The sequence below is a fragment of the Varanus komodoensis genome, unplaced genomic scaffold (genome assembly GCF_004798865.1).
Source record: "Varanus komodoensis strain SLA01 unplaced genomic scaffold, ASM479886v1 scaffold33, whole genome shotgun sequence".
In the NCBI taxonomy this organism is placed as follows: Eukaryota; Metazoa; Chordata; class Lepidosauria; order Squamata; family Varanidae; genus Varanus; species Varanus komodoensis.
In genome coordinates this window covers 10,259,626-10,280,147 of record NW_025335817.1, presented here as the reverse complement: position 1 = coordinate 10,280,147, position 20,522 = coordinate 10,259,626, and the positions used below count along the sequence as shown (strand labels likewise).

Genomic DNA, 20,522 nt, shown 5'->3' with positions numbered 1-20,522 from the left:
CTGGCCAGAAATTTTGGGCCTTACCATATGACAGCCTAGTGCTATCCAGGAGGCTCCTTGGCTTGTCTTTTCCTTAGGCCAGAGCTTGGTGACAGTGCACAGATGAAAATTTTGCCCTGCTTGTAAGTTCCAAGTTTAGAACCTGCTGTGAAAGCACTCATTTTTCCTCCCCAGAGGTTTTTTTTTTTTTTTTTTTTTTTTTTTTTTTTTTGCTTTCTTGCAGTATGTGTGCATTTGTTTGTTCATTGCAATATCTATAGGTTACTTAAATCATCTCAGGTGCAATCCTATATAAGTTTAAGTAAGAAACTGTTCTACAGTTCCTAGCATTTTCCACCCATCATACTTACTCCCTGGATAGGGAATGCTGGGAGTTGTAGTACTTTCTAAATATGCCTAGGAAAGCATTTTAATCCTCCACTTTCTGCCATAGTTCTTGATCTGTTCTCTTTCAGTAATACAATTTGTTTTGGTTTTCCTTCTTGGCTTTGCTTGGCCAGAGGTGTCCGTGACAGTTAACACTCTGGGCAGTTGAAGTGGATATTGAAGGGGTGGCAGGGAGAGTGGAGACTGTGATGTAGACAGAAGTGATCTGTGCAAGGCTGTCATGGATTGCTGACTCTACTATTTAACAGTAGTGGTTTCCTGCTCCTCCCAGTCCCCCTAGTTATTTTGCTGAAATAAAGAAAATCGTGGGTTAACCAGTAGATTTTTGTGTGAAGTACTGGTGCTCAGATGAGTTCTTGGTTAGAATTATTCAATTCAAACTATGCCTTCTAAAGCAGGATCCAGAGGGTAGATCTTGGCATTCTAGAGCAACAAACAAACAAACACTCCTCTGTACTAATCTCATAGGGAAAACAGCCCCACCCTCTTGGAAGTGAGTCTTGAATACCAGGAATGGGTAGTATAAGATGTCCAAAAGAGCACTTTTTTTCTTGCCCAGGTAAATCATATCAGCACTTTCCAGAACTAAGTGGCAACACTGAAAAATGTATAAGGTTGGTCAGAAGCTATCAAACATTGTGCCAATGAACATGAAGGAGATAAAATAGTCTAATGCAACCACTCTTTTGTTTTCTAGGTTTTGCCCATCTTTTTTATTTTTTCAGAGAGAACCTGTTGCATATAAAAAACATAAATGAAGTGGTGAGTCTACTACCTTTCCCTATATATCTGTATGTTAGATGGATATGCTACCCAAACCTTGATTTTTTGAAAACCTCAGTCCTCCAGATCTGTGGTGCTGTATGCTAGGGTAATCATAAATAAAATCTTTTCATGTATTCTATTGAATTTTCATATTTAATTTTTCCAGTTGCCTCATATAATTTCATATTTAGCCCAGTACTAAGTGTACCTTACTTGGAGGTAAAACCCATTAAGGGTCATGCTGAATGTAAAATAAATTTAAGAGTAAACAAACCAGAGTCCCACTGATGTCAGTGAAAGAAAGGCATGGTACAGTAACTTTGGCTAAGTAGCTTAAATGTGTAAACCAAAGGTCCAAGGAGGAATTAAAAGTGCCTTCTGAGTGCCTTCACTTTTCTATTAGTCTCCTATGCTTACTTTTAAGCCCCCTCTGTATTCAGAGAAGAGCTGCCAATGCTGTTTTTGAAGCTACTACAGCCAACCACTGAGAGTTTTGTTTTTAAATTTTGGCTTTTGATGACCTATTTTATGGTTGATGCTATATTTCTTCCTGATTGAGTGCTTTCAACAACTGTCCATTAATCTGAAATTCAACGGGTAAAGCTTCTACCCTGGAGAAGTAAAAAATCCCCCAACTACTGCATAGTCGTCATCTGCACCTGATCACTTTAGTAGTTTGGCCAAGTTCAAATGTATATTTTTAAAATTCATATACCACTCTTAATGTAATGAAATTCCTGAGTAGTGAATAATGCAAAAGAAGACAAGTGAGAAAAAGAAACAAAATGCAGAGTTAAACATTTTTAAATCAAATTATTATATTTAAACCTTAGAAGCCTTAAATTCATGGAAGGCTTGCTTAAATACCATTATCTTCAGCAAGCGCACATACACACATCCACAAATCAGACCCACCAAAACCTAACTGCCTCCTCCTCTCACAAAGTTCCCAGTGACATCAATAGGCAGATAGTTCTAGAGCGGGGGCAATATATTGAAGACTCTCTTCCAAGTGGATTTTAAACACACCACAGATCCACGTGAAACCACCAGGAGGACCCTTAGATAGTAAAATGAGTTATCATTTCAGATTCCAGAAGCAGTGGTGAATTTGCTAGGGCAATCCAGATTTCATGGGTTCCTCTCCGTATAAAACCTCCCCCTGCAAGGCTTCCTTGAGGAAGTCCTTTGCTCTCACCATTCTAAAACTTCTCGGGCAACACCTTGATGTTCCAGGAGCTGTGCAAGAGATACATGAGGTCAGATTGCCTTACTTGTTCTCTGATCACCATGCATTTGCTTTCATTCTCTTTCTACCCTTTGCACAGGATGATATGAGCAAGCGAAGCACATGTACAGCACTGGAGCTCTCTCATGCGGGTGATTATGCAGGCTTCCTGCTGCAAGGCAAGTCCCCACCAATGCTTTGTTGGGTATATGGCCAAACATGCTCAGATCTGTGAACTTGTTCATGGCTGTATTTATATTTATTGAAATGGGTCCCTGAGGTTTCCCTTCAAAATTTCCCTCCCTGCTCTAAAGTACCTCCACTGCTCTATCAAATCATCCACATGAAAAGTCTGTACAATGGCCCACTTGTCTTGGATACATAACATGTTCATTTGTATTTATGTTGCATACTTATATCACACCTTCTTGGAGGGAGTCCTCACAGCATGGCTATTGGAAATAGGCTGTCAGCCTAAATACACTTACCTTCTGAATTTCCCAGGGGTTTTCTTCTGAGTAGGTATGTATAGGATTTCACTAGCAGACATTAGAACCACCTGTACACCACAGTGCAAAATGTGAAAACCGTAACACAGTGTATATTGAGTCCATGTAAAAATATTCAAAAAAGTTTTATGGAACAAAACCATAATCAAATTCCATCTGATGACTCAACTGTGTTCCTTAGAAGGTACTTCTGGCCCACTACTGAAGAGTGCCTGGTGCATTGGTGAACATAAACAACTAGTCCTTGTCGATATTTTTCTTGAGCCACTAGAACTAAAGATGTGGCAGTTTCTTCTGTCCTTTGAAGAGGCTGTTTCTACCTTCCTTTGATTTGCACTGGGAATTAAAAGGCTTCACAAGCCATAAAATAAGAAGAAAACAGAACAGCTTTAGAAAATACCCTTGATCAAATTATAGGGGTTTCTTTAGCATAATGGAAGGCTTCTTTTGCTATATGTAGGTCTGAAATACATTTAGATATATGCAGATTTCCTCCCCTCTTCCCCCTGTACTTGTACTGCTTGTTATATATTATTAGCTCTCAGAGAGTCCTGTCAGGCCATTGAGAGACATAAAATTTGAAAATAAATAAATCATATATGTAAATCATAAGTAACAAATACATTTGAATAGCAAAGAAACCAGTTCTTGTCATGTAACTTGAACTCCATTTGGGAATTTCATTACTTGGTAGTGGAATATTTGTTACAAAGTCAATGCTGCAATTTTGAGATGCAAACCTTTTGAATAGGACCTGTACTTTCTGAATATGATTGTTTCAAATTTGGGGAAATCGATATGTTTTGAATGCATGTGAGTTTTTGTTTCCAATGAGGAAAGAAATTATTTTCTCTTACAGCTGACCCTTCTGCTGCTTCTAGAGGCTTGAAGGCCAACTATTAAGAAAGAGGGAGGGAGGGAGGGAGGGAGAGAGAGTAAAAAGCCCTTAGCAACCCAGAAATAGCTGGTAGGTGGGCACGCATTCTGCTGAGCAAATTGGCACCACATGTGGACTTGTCAGGAATGTGGCATTAGTAGGATCTCATTCTTTCAGAAGTATGTTGTAGATAATGAAAAAGGAGTCGTTTGGTTTTAGGGGATATCACAAGAGAGAAAGCCTGAGTGGGAGACCTTTCTTTTTCTTCCCCAACACTTAAAATGCTTTCTTCTGATTTCCCAATGCAGGGAGCTCAGAGGCTTGGCTGGAAATTTACCGATTGCCTAAGGATTCCTGGATGAAGGAGACGGAACATGTCCAAACAGTTACAACTCCAGTTCTGCCATCTGCTCCAGGGTTCATAAAGGAGACAAAAATCAGCCAGCCATCCTTATTGGAGAAGTCTGTGGTAAGAGATGGAAGATGTAATTCCTCTAGGGCTATTAGTTATTACCAGCCCTTTAGCTGTTGACACATTATTGAAACTTATGTCTGAAGTGCCTTCAAATCCATCCGGATTAGGACACTGGAGTCCAAAGCTGTTTTCTGTTAATGTAGCTACTGATCTGCTACATACAGACATTGGTTAATGTATTGGTGAAGCCAGCAATTTGTGTGCTGCCTCCACCTCTTAAAATATGCTTGGCTTGCTATCTTTTGTTGAAAGGTCTTCTGTTGAAAGATGTTAAAATAAGGTTTGATTGGACGAAATGGAACAGACAACCTCTTAAACATATGCTAATGTTTGATGTGAAATGGCTTAGTTTCTGTGACTGTACCCCAACATACAAATTTAATCCATGTAGCATTATGGCAATATTCTTCTAAACTTGGTATAGCTGCTCATTAGGTTCAACTCTCACACTTCTGATTTAATAAACCACAGTAAAGCTCCCCAGTTTCTTGACAACTTCCACCCTACCTCCAACTTTTTAGCCCCAGGCAGAAAGCGACCCATGGAGGTTAGTGGAGCTCAGTGGGAGCTGCCATGCCCAGCTGGTAGGAGTGCATTCACCTTTGGCAGTCTGGGATTGTGGATTTGTGCTTAACCAATTCAAAATAAGAGAAGGTTTTGATATGACTTGTTGCTAAAGCTTTTGCTTGGTGAGCCAGTGTGGGATAGTAATTTGCTGGATTTGGACTTGGGAGGCATGGATTTAGTCCCCATGAAGCTCACAGGACTTTGTTGCAGCCTCAGCTTTCTCCCAGAGTTGTTGCAAGTGTAAAACATGAGAGGAGGACTGTTTAAGCCATCTTGGCTTCCTTGGAAGAGGAGAAAAGGGAGGGATATAAATATGGCAAATCCACAGAAGTGGCTGACAAACATTCAGTCACATTCAGTCCGATGTATTAGCCTGCCACCTTCCATATGCCTATTTACTATTTACAACTGGTGTTTGCTATTTGTAGCCCTGAAAGAAACAGAGCAGACCAACAGGATAATATATCCTAACAGAAAAACTCATTCAATAAAAGAATTGGCATAAGCAAATTGGTGAAAGCTGTATTAAAGGGAACAATTGGTCTCCTCTATATGTGTGGTTTTACATAAAAAGATACAATAAATGTATTGTGCTATAATTATTAAACAAATATTTAAAAAACAGTATCAGAATCAAATGCATTTTGACCAGAAAGGACTTGTTCACTGGTTTAGTATACAAAGAAACACAGGCTTATATGCACTTACATACAATATTATATAATCAAGACGTCTCACATAAATACTTAAATGTATGAAACTGTGATGTTCGCACCTAGAATTAAGAGATTTTATTCATTAAAAATATAGAAGACCAGCTTGGTCAGTGTTAAAATGTGTATGAACCAGAATGCCCTGAATGAAACAGCTGCACAGCTTCCTTACCTAGCCACACAGATGAGATTCTTAATTTTCCAGGCTACCAGGCCCACTGTTTCTTGGTGTGAGGCAAGCTGGTAGATTCTGTTGGCCTGATGATCTCAGATTTTGTTATCTGAAGAGCTTTTCAGGCTGAAGACAAGGAAATCATAAGGTTGTTTTTAGTTTACATTAAACACACATGCATACACACACGCACGCTTCAGTCAGTTCTGCCTAAAGATGCTTATCTTTAAGGGACTTGATCAGCCTTCTGTTACATTGCCAGTTTCTGTTTCTCTTCCATTACCAGCTCTCCTTGCTTCGTTTCTGTAACTTTTCTCAAAGTTACACTTCTGCTGCTGTCATGTGGTTTTCACACAGTCTACCTCCTGGGAACCTTTTCCACATTAACTTGTTTGCTGAGGGATACTTACCTCAGCTTTATGTGTGCAGTTCACTGGTCAGGCATCGCTGAGCACCATCATCATCATCATCATCATTCCTTGTGAACTGGGAATGCCAACTGGAGCACACCCACAGTGCCCTACTGTACTTTCATGTTGAAGGGATGTGTCAGCAGTTGTTGCCAAACAGTATTTTAGGAGACCTAACTCCCATTACAGATCATGCTGTTCGAAGAACTCCTCCTATACTTCTGAGGATCCCTGCTAGCCCATAGGATTACATGTTGAAAACCATTGCTAGAAGAGCTCTGTAAATCTTGAACTTTTCCATTGTCCCCTCCCAAGGAATCAAGTTGGTACTGCATCACTTTTAACTAATTCATATTTTATAAAGGTACCTAGCATTTTTCTCTAGGTTCATAATGGCGACTTCCAGTTTTACTATGCATTGATGCATATGTCTGTGTTAAGAACTGCCCCCATTGCAAATAAACCTAGTAGATAAATGAGCTACTTCTGAAGGGGTTCATCAAGAGAGCTTTCCTCCCATTTGTATGGTCCAGGTACTTTGTTTCCCCTTGAAAATAAAATTAATATTAAATGAAGTGATGGTATCTTGGAGTTCTCCTCTTGTGAGGAAGCAGCCCTTCTCTCTGAGATTGTTTGGTGTACCTGAGAATTAAAGAACAGACCTTAGTTTAGTAATGCTAAAAGAAGCAAACAGTTTTTTAAAAATGGGCTTGCTTGTTAATTTTTCAAAACAGAATGATACTTGGTTCCTGTTTATTTTCACTTTCTTCTAGGAAGAGCAAGAACAACCCTGTGTCTTAAGGATTTATTGAGCTGAGGTTCTATGGAAGCATCTTCTTAGAGTATTCTTGGTACATTAGATGGACTGCAGATATTGTATATTAACTTTTTATTTTTGTCATTCTGTAGCAGAAGAGTACAGATGTCCCAGTATGTGGCCTTGAAGACATGGTAAGCAGATCATACTTAAACTTGTCCAGGGCTACTGAAAGGCTTAGAGCCCTGGTCATCAAATTATTTCTCCAGAGGGCCACTTTGAGAACACATTTGCATATGGTGAACCAAGTGCCCAGTTACCATTCCTGTAGTGCTCTTACTGCACGCTGTTTCTTCATGCCATCTTGCTGCTCTTTTGACAACAGATGTATCTTGGGTGGGGGCACACAGCATGCCTTCCAGAGCTGTTTTTGCTTACAATGCTTGAGTTACTGACTCCAGGTTTAGATTTAGATGGGTAAAACTTTATATCATGCTGTGTTTTATATCATGCTTGTTCCTTGCTGTGGAACAAGAAAGACCTTCTGGGCACATATGACATAGCTATGTTTTCAGAGACAAGTCTGTTTTATTGTAGCACTGAGGAAGTTCCAGTATCAGCTGGTTGATCAACTCTCTGAAGTAGAAAGGGTTTGACTACAGGGCAATAGTCCTGCTTGGTTCCCTGTGGGTAGCGTAATGCAACAAAGAACACGCCTTGAAATGGCAAGGCAACATTTTTGCAACATTTTCCCCCTTTCCTCTTCTATTTTGGTTGACATTTTACAATAAAAAGTTGGTTTAAAAATAGTTCATCTTTCCTCTTTGCTGTATTACAGGATTTACAACAGATGCTAAGTAGACTTGAATCTAGGTTGATCCCCCCTGTTTTGCTGTTGAAGGTCAGATCACCCAAACTGCTCACAGGTCAGAGGTCTCCTAAACCTCTTTGTGTGTGTGGGGGGGGGGGAGGGGGGCGTTATCAGGCAGACTTCAGTAGGTTAGATGGTGCTGGGTAAACTACCAGTTTTATGTTGCCCTGTGGTTGCTGCTGGAACAAAACCCACTTGGAAGATACAGAGTTGGTAAAAACTCTTGCATAGTTTTTTAAGCAAGGGGTGCTCATTGTGCTTTCCTAACCTTCATGAGGTGGAGCATGGAGCAAAGCATCCTTAGTCATGGCCTCCAACTTTTCCAGGTACCTTGTCCGAATGCAGCAGAAGCTGGGGAGGTGGGCCCTTGGCGTGTCCTGGGGGATCTTGGCAAATGCAATATACAGAAGACTGAAGAAGTAATCCATCTCTTCAGTGTTTTACCCCTGAGAAGCCAAGCCCAAATGATACCACTACTCTGGACTACATATGAATAAGGTGGGAGTAGAAGATTTAAGGTGAATCAGATGACTGTGAATGGGGTGTTCTAAGCCTGTCTTATATGCATTCACATTCAGCAAGCCAATTTAAGAATCCCTTTGAAGCCTTAATGAAGAGTGATGATGGCAGTGGGATTGGTTTGGGACATAACCACATGATCCGAGAGTGCCAGTTTGAGCAGCAGGAAGCTATTTTTAACAGTGCTTTTCAGCAGTTCCTGGAGATAGAGAATGATCTGGATGGCAAAGAGGCAAAGCACAGGTAAGGTGGTGGGGAGGGGGGCAGATAAGACTGATTTCTTCCTCCTAGCCTTTGTAACACACTCATGGGAGTAGAGCAGCAAGAATTCTGTAGAGAAGCTGAAGCTGACAAAGTTCACTGTCCAGATCATGGGGCAATTTGAAAATGTTTTGACAACATTTCATAATGTTGATTATAACTGGAAGCCACCTTATGCCTTAAAAATAGTATGGAATAAAAGTTTTTTAGCAAATAAGCAAATACCAGAATTTCTTCTACAATCCAGCTTTCCCAGCTTGGCAACTCCCAAATGTTTTGCAGTGGAACACCCATAATTCCTAGTCAGCCATGATTAACTTAAGTCCTGTTCATTTCAGTTGAGCTATTCTCAGTATAATTTGTGTTGGCTTTTATCAACCTATGCCATATTGCGGCTTTTTGAAATGAATCATTATCTCTCCTTATTTTAGCCACACTATGTTTCATTTCCATTTGCCTGGCCACACCCTGCCTGCTGGACCTGAAAACAAAGCTGAGCCAGGTAATTTCTGCTTTTGGTTAGGGCATATACATTAATCTTTGGTAGGATTCTTGTTTCAAGCATTAACAAAATCAGTCAGGGGGAGAATTTGGACCTCAGTGAATTTTGCAGGTGCCCCCCCATGTGTGTGTGTGTTTTAATTTGCTTTTACCCCACCTTTCTCATAAAGATGTCACCCAAGGCGGATTTTGACTTTCCCATTTTGCTTCCATAGCATTTGGGGTGCAGGGAGAGAAGTACAATGCTAGAACCGCCTGCTTTTCCCCATGCCCTGTCTTTGACTGCCTGCTCTTGCTCTCCTCCAGATGTGCCTGTTGCATTCAGTGTTCATTGGAGCACAAGCCACAATCTCTGCTTCTATCTTCTCAGTCGTCCACCAAAGGAGAAACCAGGTAATGCAGTGTTGGTGCAGATACTGTCATGAGTAGTGGCTGAAGCTCTGTGCACTAGGTCATACTTCACTGTGATCCCTCCCAGATGAAATTCTAGGGCATATTCACTATACAGGCCAGAGCTGTTGAAGCCAAGGACTGAGTTCTGTTTTGGAGAAGGGACCAACCTTCCTGGATAAAGAAAAGGCTGCACTAAAGCTCAAACCACCCAGTGAAGGGTGGCCAGAAGAAAGGTGATGGAGGGAACACTGGGGCCTGAGATTCTGCACATCTGTTACAAACTTACAGTACCTTTCAGCCATTGAGACTCAGCATTGATTGTGGTCTGGGTAGCAAAGGAGACTCCACAATAACAAAAGGGCAACTGGGAGCATCAAAAATCTCAGAACACGGATGCACGCTTTACATACTTTGGGCGAGCGTCAGTGCAGTTCATTTGTTCTCTGGGCAAAGCATGCTGGTCTAACTGGGAAAGCAGCAAAGCATTCATCCCTCATAGCACTGCTTTTCCAAAGCAAATGAAACAGTATTTTGGACAATGGAGTTCTACTGTAGTTATTCATAATTACACACAGTGTGCAAAGACTTGTTTACAGCTACCTCTTGATTTGATTGTGATTGTCACTTGCTGATTGGTGCAGATTTTACGGAGCTGTTTGAAAACGTGTTTAGATTCCAGAGTGTTGACAGACAGGAGCCAGTTCAGCTCCAGGACTTCAGAGGGCTGTGATTTCTTCCCAAGAGAAGATACACTGGGTGATGCTCCAAATAATTAAAGGTCATTTGGAGAGGTGGAATCATACCTGAGGTGAAGGCTGGGGTTAGGGATGTCATCTTAGAAGGTTGTAGCCACAGGCTGGCAGGTCTGGTTAAGCAGACTTTTCTGCACAGGGAACCTCAAAAATTGTTTTGTGAGGGGTGGGTGGCAACTGGATATTTCTAACAAAACATACTCAGTGCCCTCACCAAATGGCAGTCCCTAGGACGCTTTGTGGGATGCCCCTGCAGTTAAAGTGTTATAAAACCAAGAAATTTGGGGCTCCATGGCTCTCTGCTGCCAGTTCTGAACCATGTCTCTGAAACACTCCCATCAATGTGTCCTAGAATTAGCAGGGAAACAATGCGCTACATGGTTGAACTGGCTTAGATAGTGACAAGCCTGCTTTGTAGCAGTTATTACATCAAACCTGCCAAAAGGAGGATTGTCTTCAAGAAACATGTCTAGCCTAGTGAAGAGAGGTGAGGCTGGCAAATTTGTAAGTGGGATGCGTTTTGGACTGGGCTAACACCACATTTCCTGTAAATTGGGGTCTTGTCTGAAATCAGGGTACCTCTGCTTCCACAGCTACTCCGCTCTTTCCTGTCAATTCCCCCACAAGGACAACCCTGTTGGGAACCTTTGAGAAGGGAGAGTTTTTAACTGGTGTCAGGGAGGACAGGAAATACTGATTTGGAAGCATGGGAATTGTACTTCCCTCTCTTGCTCAAACTGAATCGAGTCAAAGAAAACTGCAAACCTCATAATTAGAAGAAAGCTTTACCACCCCTTCCCATGCTCAGGGATGAGCTTTCCAGCCAAAAGGAGCCTGGAAAGGCATCTACCCATTTGACAGCACCACACCACTGATTAACGCCCCCTGCCCCCTCCTCCAGAGCAGCTCCCTGTCTTCTCTGATGTGTTTCAGCGTATGAGCCCCATTTGCACAGAGGAGATTCTTTGACAACCATGGTAGGCTTAAATCAGCTTGTGATCTGGGTTGTCAAAGGGAGGAGCTTCATTCCTCCCCGCAGTGCTCCCTGTGCTATCAGCAGGAGCAATGATGCGGGGATGGGGGGGGGGGCAAGGGAGGAAGCAAAGCGACCATGAAGAGCCTGATCAGCTTTTGGTCTCATGACTACTTGGCACTCAGCAGCAAACCCTCATGGTGGTTTACCATGATGAGTTACCAGTATGTGCAAACCTGCCCATTGTGGGCTCCCCTGCCAAAAAAGGCAATCCTGTGGGGCAGGGAAATACATGTTCCCATGGTGTCACATCATGCAGTAAGCGCAGAGGGGAGGGGAACTTAATGCAGAGTTGCCATTTGCAGAGTCAGTTCCATCTGCCTGGCAAAATACTGTTTTACCTGTAGATGTAGCATGAACTTAAACGAGGGGGAGCATTTTACTTGTGACAGCGGCAAAGCCGTGAAATCGTGGAAAGCTGACTTGTATCCTGAGACTGGACTACATTTTAACCCATAGGATGCTGAAGGAGGGAGCTGTGAGGACAAAGTGTCTCCTAGGCAGCTTACATGTCCCAGCCTCCAAATGAGGCCCTGTGGTTGCCGTTGGGGCAGTCCAGAAGCACAGTCCAGTGAGATGTGTTTGTGGGCATGAAAGAGTCGGGGGGAGGAAGTGCACCCACCCTGCTCCATGCTGGGACCCATCAGGGTAGCCTTTCAACTTTTGGCAGCAGGGAAATAAAATAATATTTATTTATTTTATTATTTTATTTTATTTATTTGGGATTCTTATATGCTGCCCCATTCGCATAAGCTTCGGGGCAGCTTCCATCAAATAAATAACAATACAAATATATAAAAATTAGAAACATCCAGGCAATACGTTAAAACAATAAATAAATTAACAATTAATTAAAATAACATTTAAATAAAAAGGTCTTGGCCTGGTGCCGAAAAACAAATAACGACGGCGCCGTGCGGACCTCTCTGGGGAGCGCATTCCAAATAATAGACTGGCTTCTGCTTGTTGGCTGCCACAGTACAGTTAGCCAAGAAGAAAGGTAAGCTGAAACTGGAGCAGCAGCTGCTGTAAGGAAAAGGCACTGTCTCTTTCCCTTTCACAGATTCCACCACTCACAGGATCTTCTCTTCTTTCTAGATTCTGATCCAAAACCAGATGTTGTTTGGCCATGTGCTGCTGTGATTACATGCTCAGCTGTCACGCCTTGCTCTTCTTACCTGGCTTTCGCCTGTGAAGACGGGGCCATTACTGTTTGGGACAAATCTCTTGGTGAGCTGCTCCCTTTGCAGTGTTGTGAAGGGCCATTCCGTCTCCAAGGTTTTAGGGTGTGGCTCCAGCAGTGGCCTGAGAGTGCCTTGGCCCAAGTTAGATGTCTACACTATTTCTGGAGAAGACTGATCTGACAATGGCTATACTTGCCCCTCTTGTATGAAAGCTGGAAGTATTAATTGGAGGAATGCTGAAATCATCGGAAGGCTGTGCAGTCACCTAGGAGGGGAAATGAAATGGTTTGCTACCTCCCTGAGTGTCTTCACCAATATCATTCACAGCTAGCCAGGCTTAACTTGTGGCCTAAAAAGCACTGGCGAGAGCACTTGGCAATGAAATAGGGGAGGAAGCTCCAGAAACAGGTGTTCAACTGAAAAGGCCCTGCTCAGTGTCACTTGTTACACCCCCGAAGATAGAAGCATTCTGTGCAGGGTCTCTGGACATCTTGGTAAGTGAGCTGGTTGCTGTGGGAACAGAGGTGGAGCCCAGGTACCCTGGTCCCAGGTCATTTGAAGCTTTGTGGAGCCGGCTTCAGCGGAGGAAGTGTAGGCCTACTTCACTGGCTGTGCTATGATCAGCTCCATCAGGTTATATTTAAACAATAATTTAACAATTTTTAATGTCATCTATAGGTTTTTTTTTAATTTGCAGCCAGGCTGAATCTGGATTTTATGTGCACTATTTGTATTTGTATTTATTTATTGTATGTAAGCCGTCCCGAGGCTCATGCAAATGGGACGGCATACAAAAATTATAATAAATAAATAAATAACCTCAGCTAGAAGAGCAAGCAGATTGTGTGCCCTCCAAGTCGACCTTCTGTACCTAAATTTTCATAAGGAAAAGGTGGTCCTTCGTATGGAGCCAACCTTTCTTCCAAAGGTAGTGACAACCTTCCAGCTGAATCAAGCATACTTCCCAGCAGCATTGAGTCTGATTGAAAGATCACTCCATACTCCTGATGTCTGCAGGGCACTCACTTTCTATCACTCCTGAAGTGAACCATTCCAAAAAACCAAACGACTGTTCATTGAATATTCCCAACATGACAAAGGAACACCTATAGGACCCCAACTCTTATCTAAGTGGATGGTTGAAACCATCAAGCTTTCTTGCCAACTTAGAATTGCCAGTCCTTCCGAAGGGCCACTTGACCAGAACCGTTGCTACCTCATCAGCCCTTCACACCAGCACACCACTACAAGGCTTATGCAAAGCTGCTACATGGTCCACCCCATGTACCTTCATTTGACACTACCACCTTGCTATAAAGGCGAGGAGAGACTGCTCTTTTGGTCGTGTTGTCCTTTCAACTGTCCTGCAGTGACTACCTCATGACTAGGTTGGGAAAGCTTGCCAGTTGCCCATCTGTGTGATGCATAGAGGCCACGATGAAGAAAGGCAGGTTGCTCACCTGTGACTGTCGTTCTTCGAGTGGTCAACTGAGCATTCACACAACCCACCCGCTGGCCCCACGTCTTCATTGGTGGATGGATTTAAGCAGGCTAAATTGTTCCTTCTGAACATGTCAGTACCAGTTGGAGAGCAAACAGTCAGTCTCCAGCTGGACTGGCAATGGCGGGGAGGGGACTCCACAAGGGGGAGGGGGTGTGGAGTTCCCACCAAAAATATTAATAAGCTGAGAGAATTTGCCCAAATGCAGGCACCGCGCGGGCATAACCCCCATATGTGTGATGCGCAGATGACCACTCGAGAAACAACAGTTACAAATAACCTGCCTTTTTCTTTCCTGACCCCTTCTACCTTCTGTGTGCTGCTTTTCAGTTTGTGAAACTGTGAGGGCAGGTACTATCATGTCTGTATTCATAATATGTTAGCCACTCTGGGAGCGGCTTCTGCTGAGCAGAGTAAAATTGCCCTGAATACCTAAGCAAGCAAGCACTTTTGAATTGTGCCTAGAAACAAATGCATAACTGATGCCATTTTTTAAGGGCTGATTATGTGTCTTAGAACTCCATCTTCAAGTCCTTTGCAGCAGTTTTGTGATGGGTGTACAGGTTAGAGCAGCCAATGTGGCAAGTTTTGAAAATCCAGCCCTTAGATAATTTCTTGCTATCTTGTGGGGAAAAGGGGAGGCTCAGGCCAGCTCTCATCACCCAAAATAGTAGAAGCCATCCCTCCTGCTTTGTCCAAGGTGATCCTGCTCTTATTTGTGTCCTTGTGGTGATGATTGTGCTTTTCTAGGGTTCCCATTGGGTGTAACTGTGCTTCCAGAGGGATATGTTATACGAAGCATCCAGTTCATGCCGTGTTCACCACCACCTGGCAGGAAAACAGCTTGCTCTAATAAGGCCTCTGCTTGTACCAAAGTTCAGCTTCTGGTGTTGTGCACAGATGGCTCTCTCCACCTGATCACAGCGGGGGCCAAAGAATTTAACACCAAACTACTGGGATACAGGTGATGCAGAACAAGTTGCATTAGAGGCCCAGAACGTGTGTGGGTGGGTGGTGGGGCTGGTGGTGGGGTCTCACGCACTGTGGTCCAGACACTCTATGAAAAACAACAGGCTCTGTCTTCTTGTTACCCCTTCCCCACTCAAAATACTTGCCACGAGAGAAAGTTCTCTTTGTGAGATTGGACTAGGATCAAAGCCCCCAAACTACTAGTGAACTTGTTATGGGAGAGTGATGGAGTCATTTTTGCCATGCAATGCATGTATGTGTCTCTCAAGAAGATAGCAAGATTTGTAATTTCTTTTTGGAGATTGCACAGAGGGATAATCAGAAGGACATTTGGAACACAATGCATATTACCGGGTAAATGAGACATAACATAGAAACATAGCAAATCAGAAGGGGCCTAATGATGTAGAAGCAGATGCAGAGGAAAATGATATTGCCTCACAGAGGAGAAATCTCCAGGCCTTGGCTAAACACAAACATACATTTTCTTATTCATTAGAATCACCCCACCTCTACGATTCTGAAGCATTTATTGGAAATTCCAGGTGCATTTCCAATATTTTCCCCAACAAGCATGAGAACTAGCAACATTCTCCTTTAAAAATGGACATAGAGCAGACTTTCATGCATATTTACTTGTACTGTTTCAAAAAGCAGAACTGTCACTACCCAAAAATACACTATAGGGCCTGCTGGTTATGCCTTCTGAATGCAATGTAGTTGCCCTTCTTCATAATTGCAGTCTCATAATTACCCTTTCCTATTTTCCATCAACTCTAAAACCAAAACCCCAGAACCCATCTCCTTCCATACTCACTCACTCACTCACTCACTCACTCATTTATTTATTTATTTATTGCTTAAGATGCTAAAGTTAGACATGAAAATCAAGTTTATGTTATTGTTTGTTCATTTTTAGGCCTCAGGCTCCCAGCCAGACAATCAGTGCTGTGGCAGCCCTTTCAGCCTTTCCTGACGCAGTGAGTGGTTTCAGATTATTTCCTACAAAGTTTTCCATGCCTTCTGAATACCAGAACTCTGAAGGCACAAGCAGGGGAGAGATACTGTTTTAATTAGACAGGCATACAAAGGCAAGGCGTGTGGGCAGGGCATCATTTGTGGCAACCTTGCACGTTTTGTTGGTGCAATATGGATGCTGAGAGGCAGCTGGCAAGTATTGTATCTAGACTGGAACCTAGAGATGCTGTCAGACTTAAACAAACAAACAGTACATCTGCATAAGCTGTGCTTGTGCACCTAGAAACACACAAAGCCAGGAGCCCCAATAGGAGACAGTCAGTGTGTTAGAGTGCTAATATTAGTGATAGACTGTAGAACACTTGCAGTGCCCAGTTGTGGCACTTTGATCAGCAACCCTGGGAGGCGAGTTACTGCTATTTCCAGATGGGGGGACTGAGTTTAAGTGCTCTTTAAGAAGTTCTGGGCTAGCAAAGGAGTTGCTCTTCCCTCTGTCCTCTGGATGCTCAGACAAAACTTGGGCCATACCAGTAGGCCTCAGCCCTGCTGCACCACACCCCACACTTTCAGTCCTCCTCTCTCCAACTTGTCCTACAATTTAAACCTGAACTTGCTGTACTGAGTCCCAGAGTTGACCCCATCCAAGAGTGCAGAAAGTGGCTGTAAAAGGACTGTTGATGTGGCGGAGTGGGGTCGGTCATAAGTGTTGTGCAGTCCATGTTCATTGTTGCAGGTGCTGATTTTCTTCTGGGATGGTATCATGAATCTGATGGACACTGCTACACAAGAGAACGTGTGCCAGTTCATCCTTCCACCCTCATACAAAGTAGCATCTCCTTGGCAGCCAGTTTTTTCTGTGGACACTGATGACCAGTACTTGATCCTCCGAGGTATTGCTGCCGCTGCTGCTATTAGATTTATGTCCTGCTGTTCTTCCTCTTGCAAGGGACCTAAGGTAGCTCACTGGGTCATCCTCCTGCCCCTTAATTCATCCTCACAACAACAACTCTGTAAGGGTATGTTAGACTGATAGTCTGTGATTGGCCCAAAGTCACCTAAGTGAACTTCCTGGGGGCAGAGGCTAGAACCCAGAGCAAGCTGGGCAGGAAAAGGGATTTACCTGTGATAAACTCTTACCTTGTCTATCTTCTTCCACCTCCTCAACCTTCAGTCTTTGGTTAACTGTAACTCCTCTTTTCCCTTCCCTACGTATCAGTCTAGGACATTGCCAAATCCTGGTGATGCTGCCTTTTTGGGCTATTGTTCCAGGCACACACATGGAAGCTATGCCTACTGAAACTTCTAGAAGCAAGAGCACTTAAAGGAATTCTAGCTGCTGCCCATGAGCAGGGAGAACCCTTTGCATGTGCATGCTCAAGGGTGAAGTTGATGCCTTTCTGTTCAGCCTGTGCGAAATCTCAGGGCAGGCTCTGAAATTTCTTCTTGATATTCTCTTTCTCTGTGTGTCTCATTATTTTTCATTCTTTCTCCATCTTTTGTTTTCTTGATCTCTCAATCTACAAAAAGGACCTTGTTTTTCTCTATCAATCTCTAGTGTGAATCCTTTAAGAAGATCCCAGTATTGGGCAGACATGGTATATTTGTTTTTGTCTCGGTGGAGCTCAAAATTGACTCTAGTTTACATAGTTTGAAGTGTAGTGGAATTTGGCCTTCAGTCTATGTATATTTTGCATGGGTCTATTAATTGCATCTTGCAACTGCACCCTCTCCATTACTAGCCTTATGTGTCTCAGGCACAAAAACTGCCATTTTAAAACAGCACTACACTCAGGATATCTTCGATCAGAAGTAGCATGACTGCGTATCCCAGTTTCTAGGGGACATGGGCAGAAGGGTGCTGTAACTCTCATGCCCTACTAATGAACACCCAGGGGCAGGTGTGTGAACAGAAATCTGGTCTAGGTTGATCCTTGGTCTTATCCAGCAGGACTTTTTCTATGTTCACCAAAAATGAATTGTTTCCTTTGAACCACTGTCAAAGATATAGAAAGGTTAGGATCATACAAATAGAGATCCAAGGAGGCCAGTGGGCATGCACAGAGGACTCTGGTGAATCAAATAATTGTCCAGAAATTTGATGTAGTCAAGCAAGCAAAGGTTTACTTTTTAAAACACCACAGACTCTACCTGAGGGGCCTTGTATTGGATTTGCTGTCACACATGACTGAGTAAATCATGTGGCTCCACAAAAAGTTAAGTGACAGCCTAAAAGAAAAAAAGAGCATGTAGAGGAGGTGGAAGCAGGACCAGGCCACGAAGGAAGAGTAGCAAGGAATTGCAGGGATGGCATCAGGAAGGCTAAAGCAGGAAATGAACTGAGAATAGCAAGGGATGCTAAGCACAACAATAAAGCCTTCTTTAGATACATCTGGAACAAAAGATACGAGAAAGAGAAGGGTGTCCAGCAACATAAAGTGGATGGCAGAGTGATAACAGACAACAAGGAAAAGGCAGAGGCACTCAGTTCCTACTTCACTTCGGTCTTCTCCCAGAAAGATATCTACAACCAAGAGGAAGTCCAAGCTGGAAGTGAGAGATGGTGGCCCAAGAGTGACAGACAAATGGTCAAGGAATACATAGATGGAATAAACACGTTCAAATCTCCAGGGCCTGATGAACTCCATCCCAGAGTCATAAAAGAGCTAACAGAAGGACTCTCAGAACCACTGGCTATTATCTTCAATAAATCTTGGAAAACAGGAGAAGTGCCAAATGGCTGGAGATGGGCTAATGTTGTCCCTATCTTCAAAAAGGGGGGAAAAGATGTACCTGGCAACTACAGACTAGTGAGTCTGACTTCAATCCCTGGAGAAATTCTGGAGCAAATTATTAAATAATCCATCTGCAAGCATCTTGAAGAAAATGCAGTGGTTAATAGAAGCCAGCATGGATTTATCAAAAGCAAATCCGTTCAGACCAATTTAATCTCATTTTTTGACTGGGCAAGCTCCCAAATGAACAGAGGGAACACTGTGGACATCATCTATCTAGAATTCAGTAAAGTTTTCGACATAGTGCCTCACAACATTCTGATAAGCAAATTAGCAAAAACTGGACTAGACAGAAAAACTATTAGGTGGATCCAAAATTGGCTGCTAAATCGGACACAAAGAGTTCTCATCAATGGCACCTTCTCAATTTGGATGGAGGTAACTAATGGGATGCCACAGGGTTCAGTCCTGGGCTCAGTGCTCTTCAACAGCTTTATTAATGATTTGGATGAGGAAGTACAAGGAAAGATAATCAGATTTGCAGATAATACAAAACTGGGAGGAATAGCAAACACCCTAGAAGACAGAATGAAGATCTAGGGTGATCTTGATAAACTTGAACACTGGGCTGAAAGCAACAGAATGAAATTCAGTAAGGACAAATGCCAAGTCCTCCAGCTAGGAAAAAGAAACCAAATGCATCGATACAAGTTGGAGAATATGTGGCTCAACAGAAGTGAAAAAGAAAAAGATCTTGGCGTAATTGTGGACAATAGGCTAAACATGAGCCAACAATGCAATGCACCCTCCAAAAGGGCAAGTGCTATTTTGGGATTCATTAACAGAAGTATTACTTTCAAATCAGGAGTAGCAGTAGTTCCTCTATACTCCTCACTAGTCAGACCACACCTGGAATGGTGTGTCCACTTCTGGGCACCAAGATTTAAGAAAGATGCAGGTAAATTAGAAAGGGTCCAGCGAAGGGCAACAAAAATTTTCCAGGATGTGGAAACACTGCCCTATGAGGAGAGACTGGGGGAACTGGGCATGTTCAGCCTTGAGAAGAGAAGGCTGATGGGGGACATGATATCCCTCTATAAGTACCAAGTTGCAACAACCCCGATTCAGGCTGGATATCAGGAAAAGCTTCCTCATGGTCAGAGCAATATGACAGTGGAACCAACTGCCTAGAGAGGTGGTGGACTCTCCCACACTAGAGACAGTCAAAAACTGGACAGCCATCTGAATGGGATGGTGTAACTTGGTATCCTGCAACGGCAGGGGGTTAGACCTAATAACCTTCATGACTCCTTCCAGCTCTACTATTCTATGATTCTATAATGTGGAGGAAAAGACTGGGTTAGACCCAGAAACAGGGATAAGGAGCACACCAGGGCCTGAGGCCATGTACCCTACCACTCTGCCATCCACACACTTAATGAAATAAATGTGCAGGGACCCTGAAGATTTCTGTTGTGTTTGATTCCCCTGGGTTTAATGCTGGCTAACCCCTGGGTTAGCTTTTTGCCTACATGCTGCCCCTCACAATCTTTTTGTCCATGTTTTTTTCTCCCTAGAACCCAAATGTCCTCAGGCTTCAGGCTGAATGTTAGGAAGTACTTCCTGACAGTTAGGACCCCTGGGATATGGAATGGGAGGTGGTTGAGGCTCCATCAGTGAGGGTGTTCAAGGAAAGATTGGACAACCACATTTTGGGGATTACGTGAGTGTAGCAAGCTGGAGTCAGGGGTCAGGCTAGATGGCCCGAGAAGTCCCCCTGACTTGTTTTTTCTCTCCTAGGTTTGTTGCTTTTGTTGCTTTTGCCTGTCTGTGCTAAAGGTTAACAACACAGTCCTACTTGTAGATGGGAGTGTGTTGCAAGAAGGAAAACAAATGTGTAGGGGGGAACTGCAGGGACAAAAAGAAGAGAAAAGGTGGTGGGTGGAGTTAGGGACCTTCCCCCTTGAT

The 20,522-nt window shown here is 43.1% G+C and overlaps 1 protein-coding gene across 1 annotated transcript in view; it reads left to right on the top strand.

Moving 5' to 3' along the window:
• The window catches only part of WDR93 (WD repeat domain 93), a 31,601-nt gene that overhangs the window by 1,822 nt on the left and 9,257 nt on the right, over positions 1–20,522 (top strand). Inside the window, exons 3-14 of the mRNA XM_044438903.1 lie at positions 1,085–1,149; positions 2,481–2,563; positions 4,079–4,265; positions 7,013–7,054; positions 7,699–7,786; positions 8,310–8,493; positions 8,943–9,013; positions 9,319–9,405; positions 12,289–12,420; positions 14,626–14,839; positions 15,764–15,824; positions 16,556–16,712. Of these exons, the coding sequence (XP_044294838.1) occupies positions 1,085–1,149; positions 2,481–2,563; positions 4,079–4,265; positions 7,013–7,054; positions 7,699–7,786; positions 8,310–8,493; positions 8,943–9,013; positions 9,319–9,405; positions 12,289–12,420; positions 14,626–14,839; positions 15,764–15,824; positions 16,556–16,712 (1,371 nt within the window). The remainder of the gene's footprint in view (positions 1–1,084; positions 1,150–2,480; positions 2,564–4,078; positions 4,266–7,012; positions 7,055–7,698; positions 7,787–8,309; positions 8,494–8,942; positions 9,014–9,318; positions 9,406–12,288; positions 12,421–14,625; positions 14,840–15,763; positions 15,825–16,555; positions 16,713–20,522) is intronic.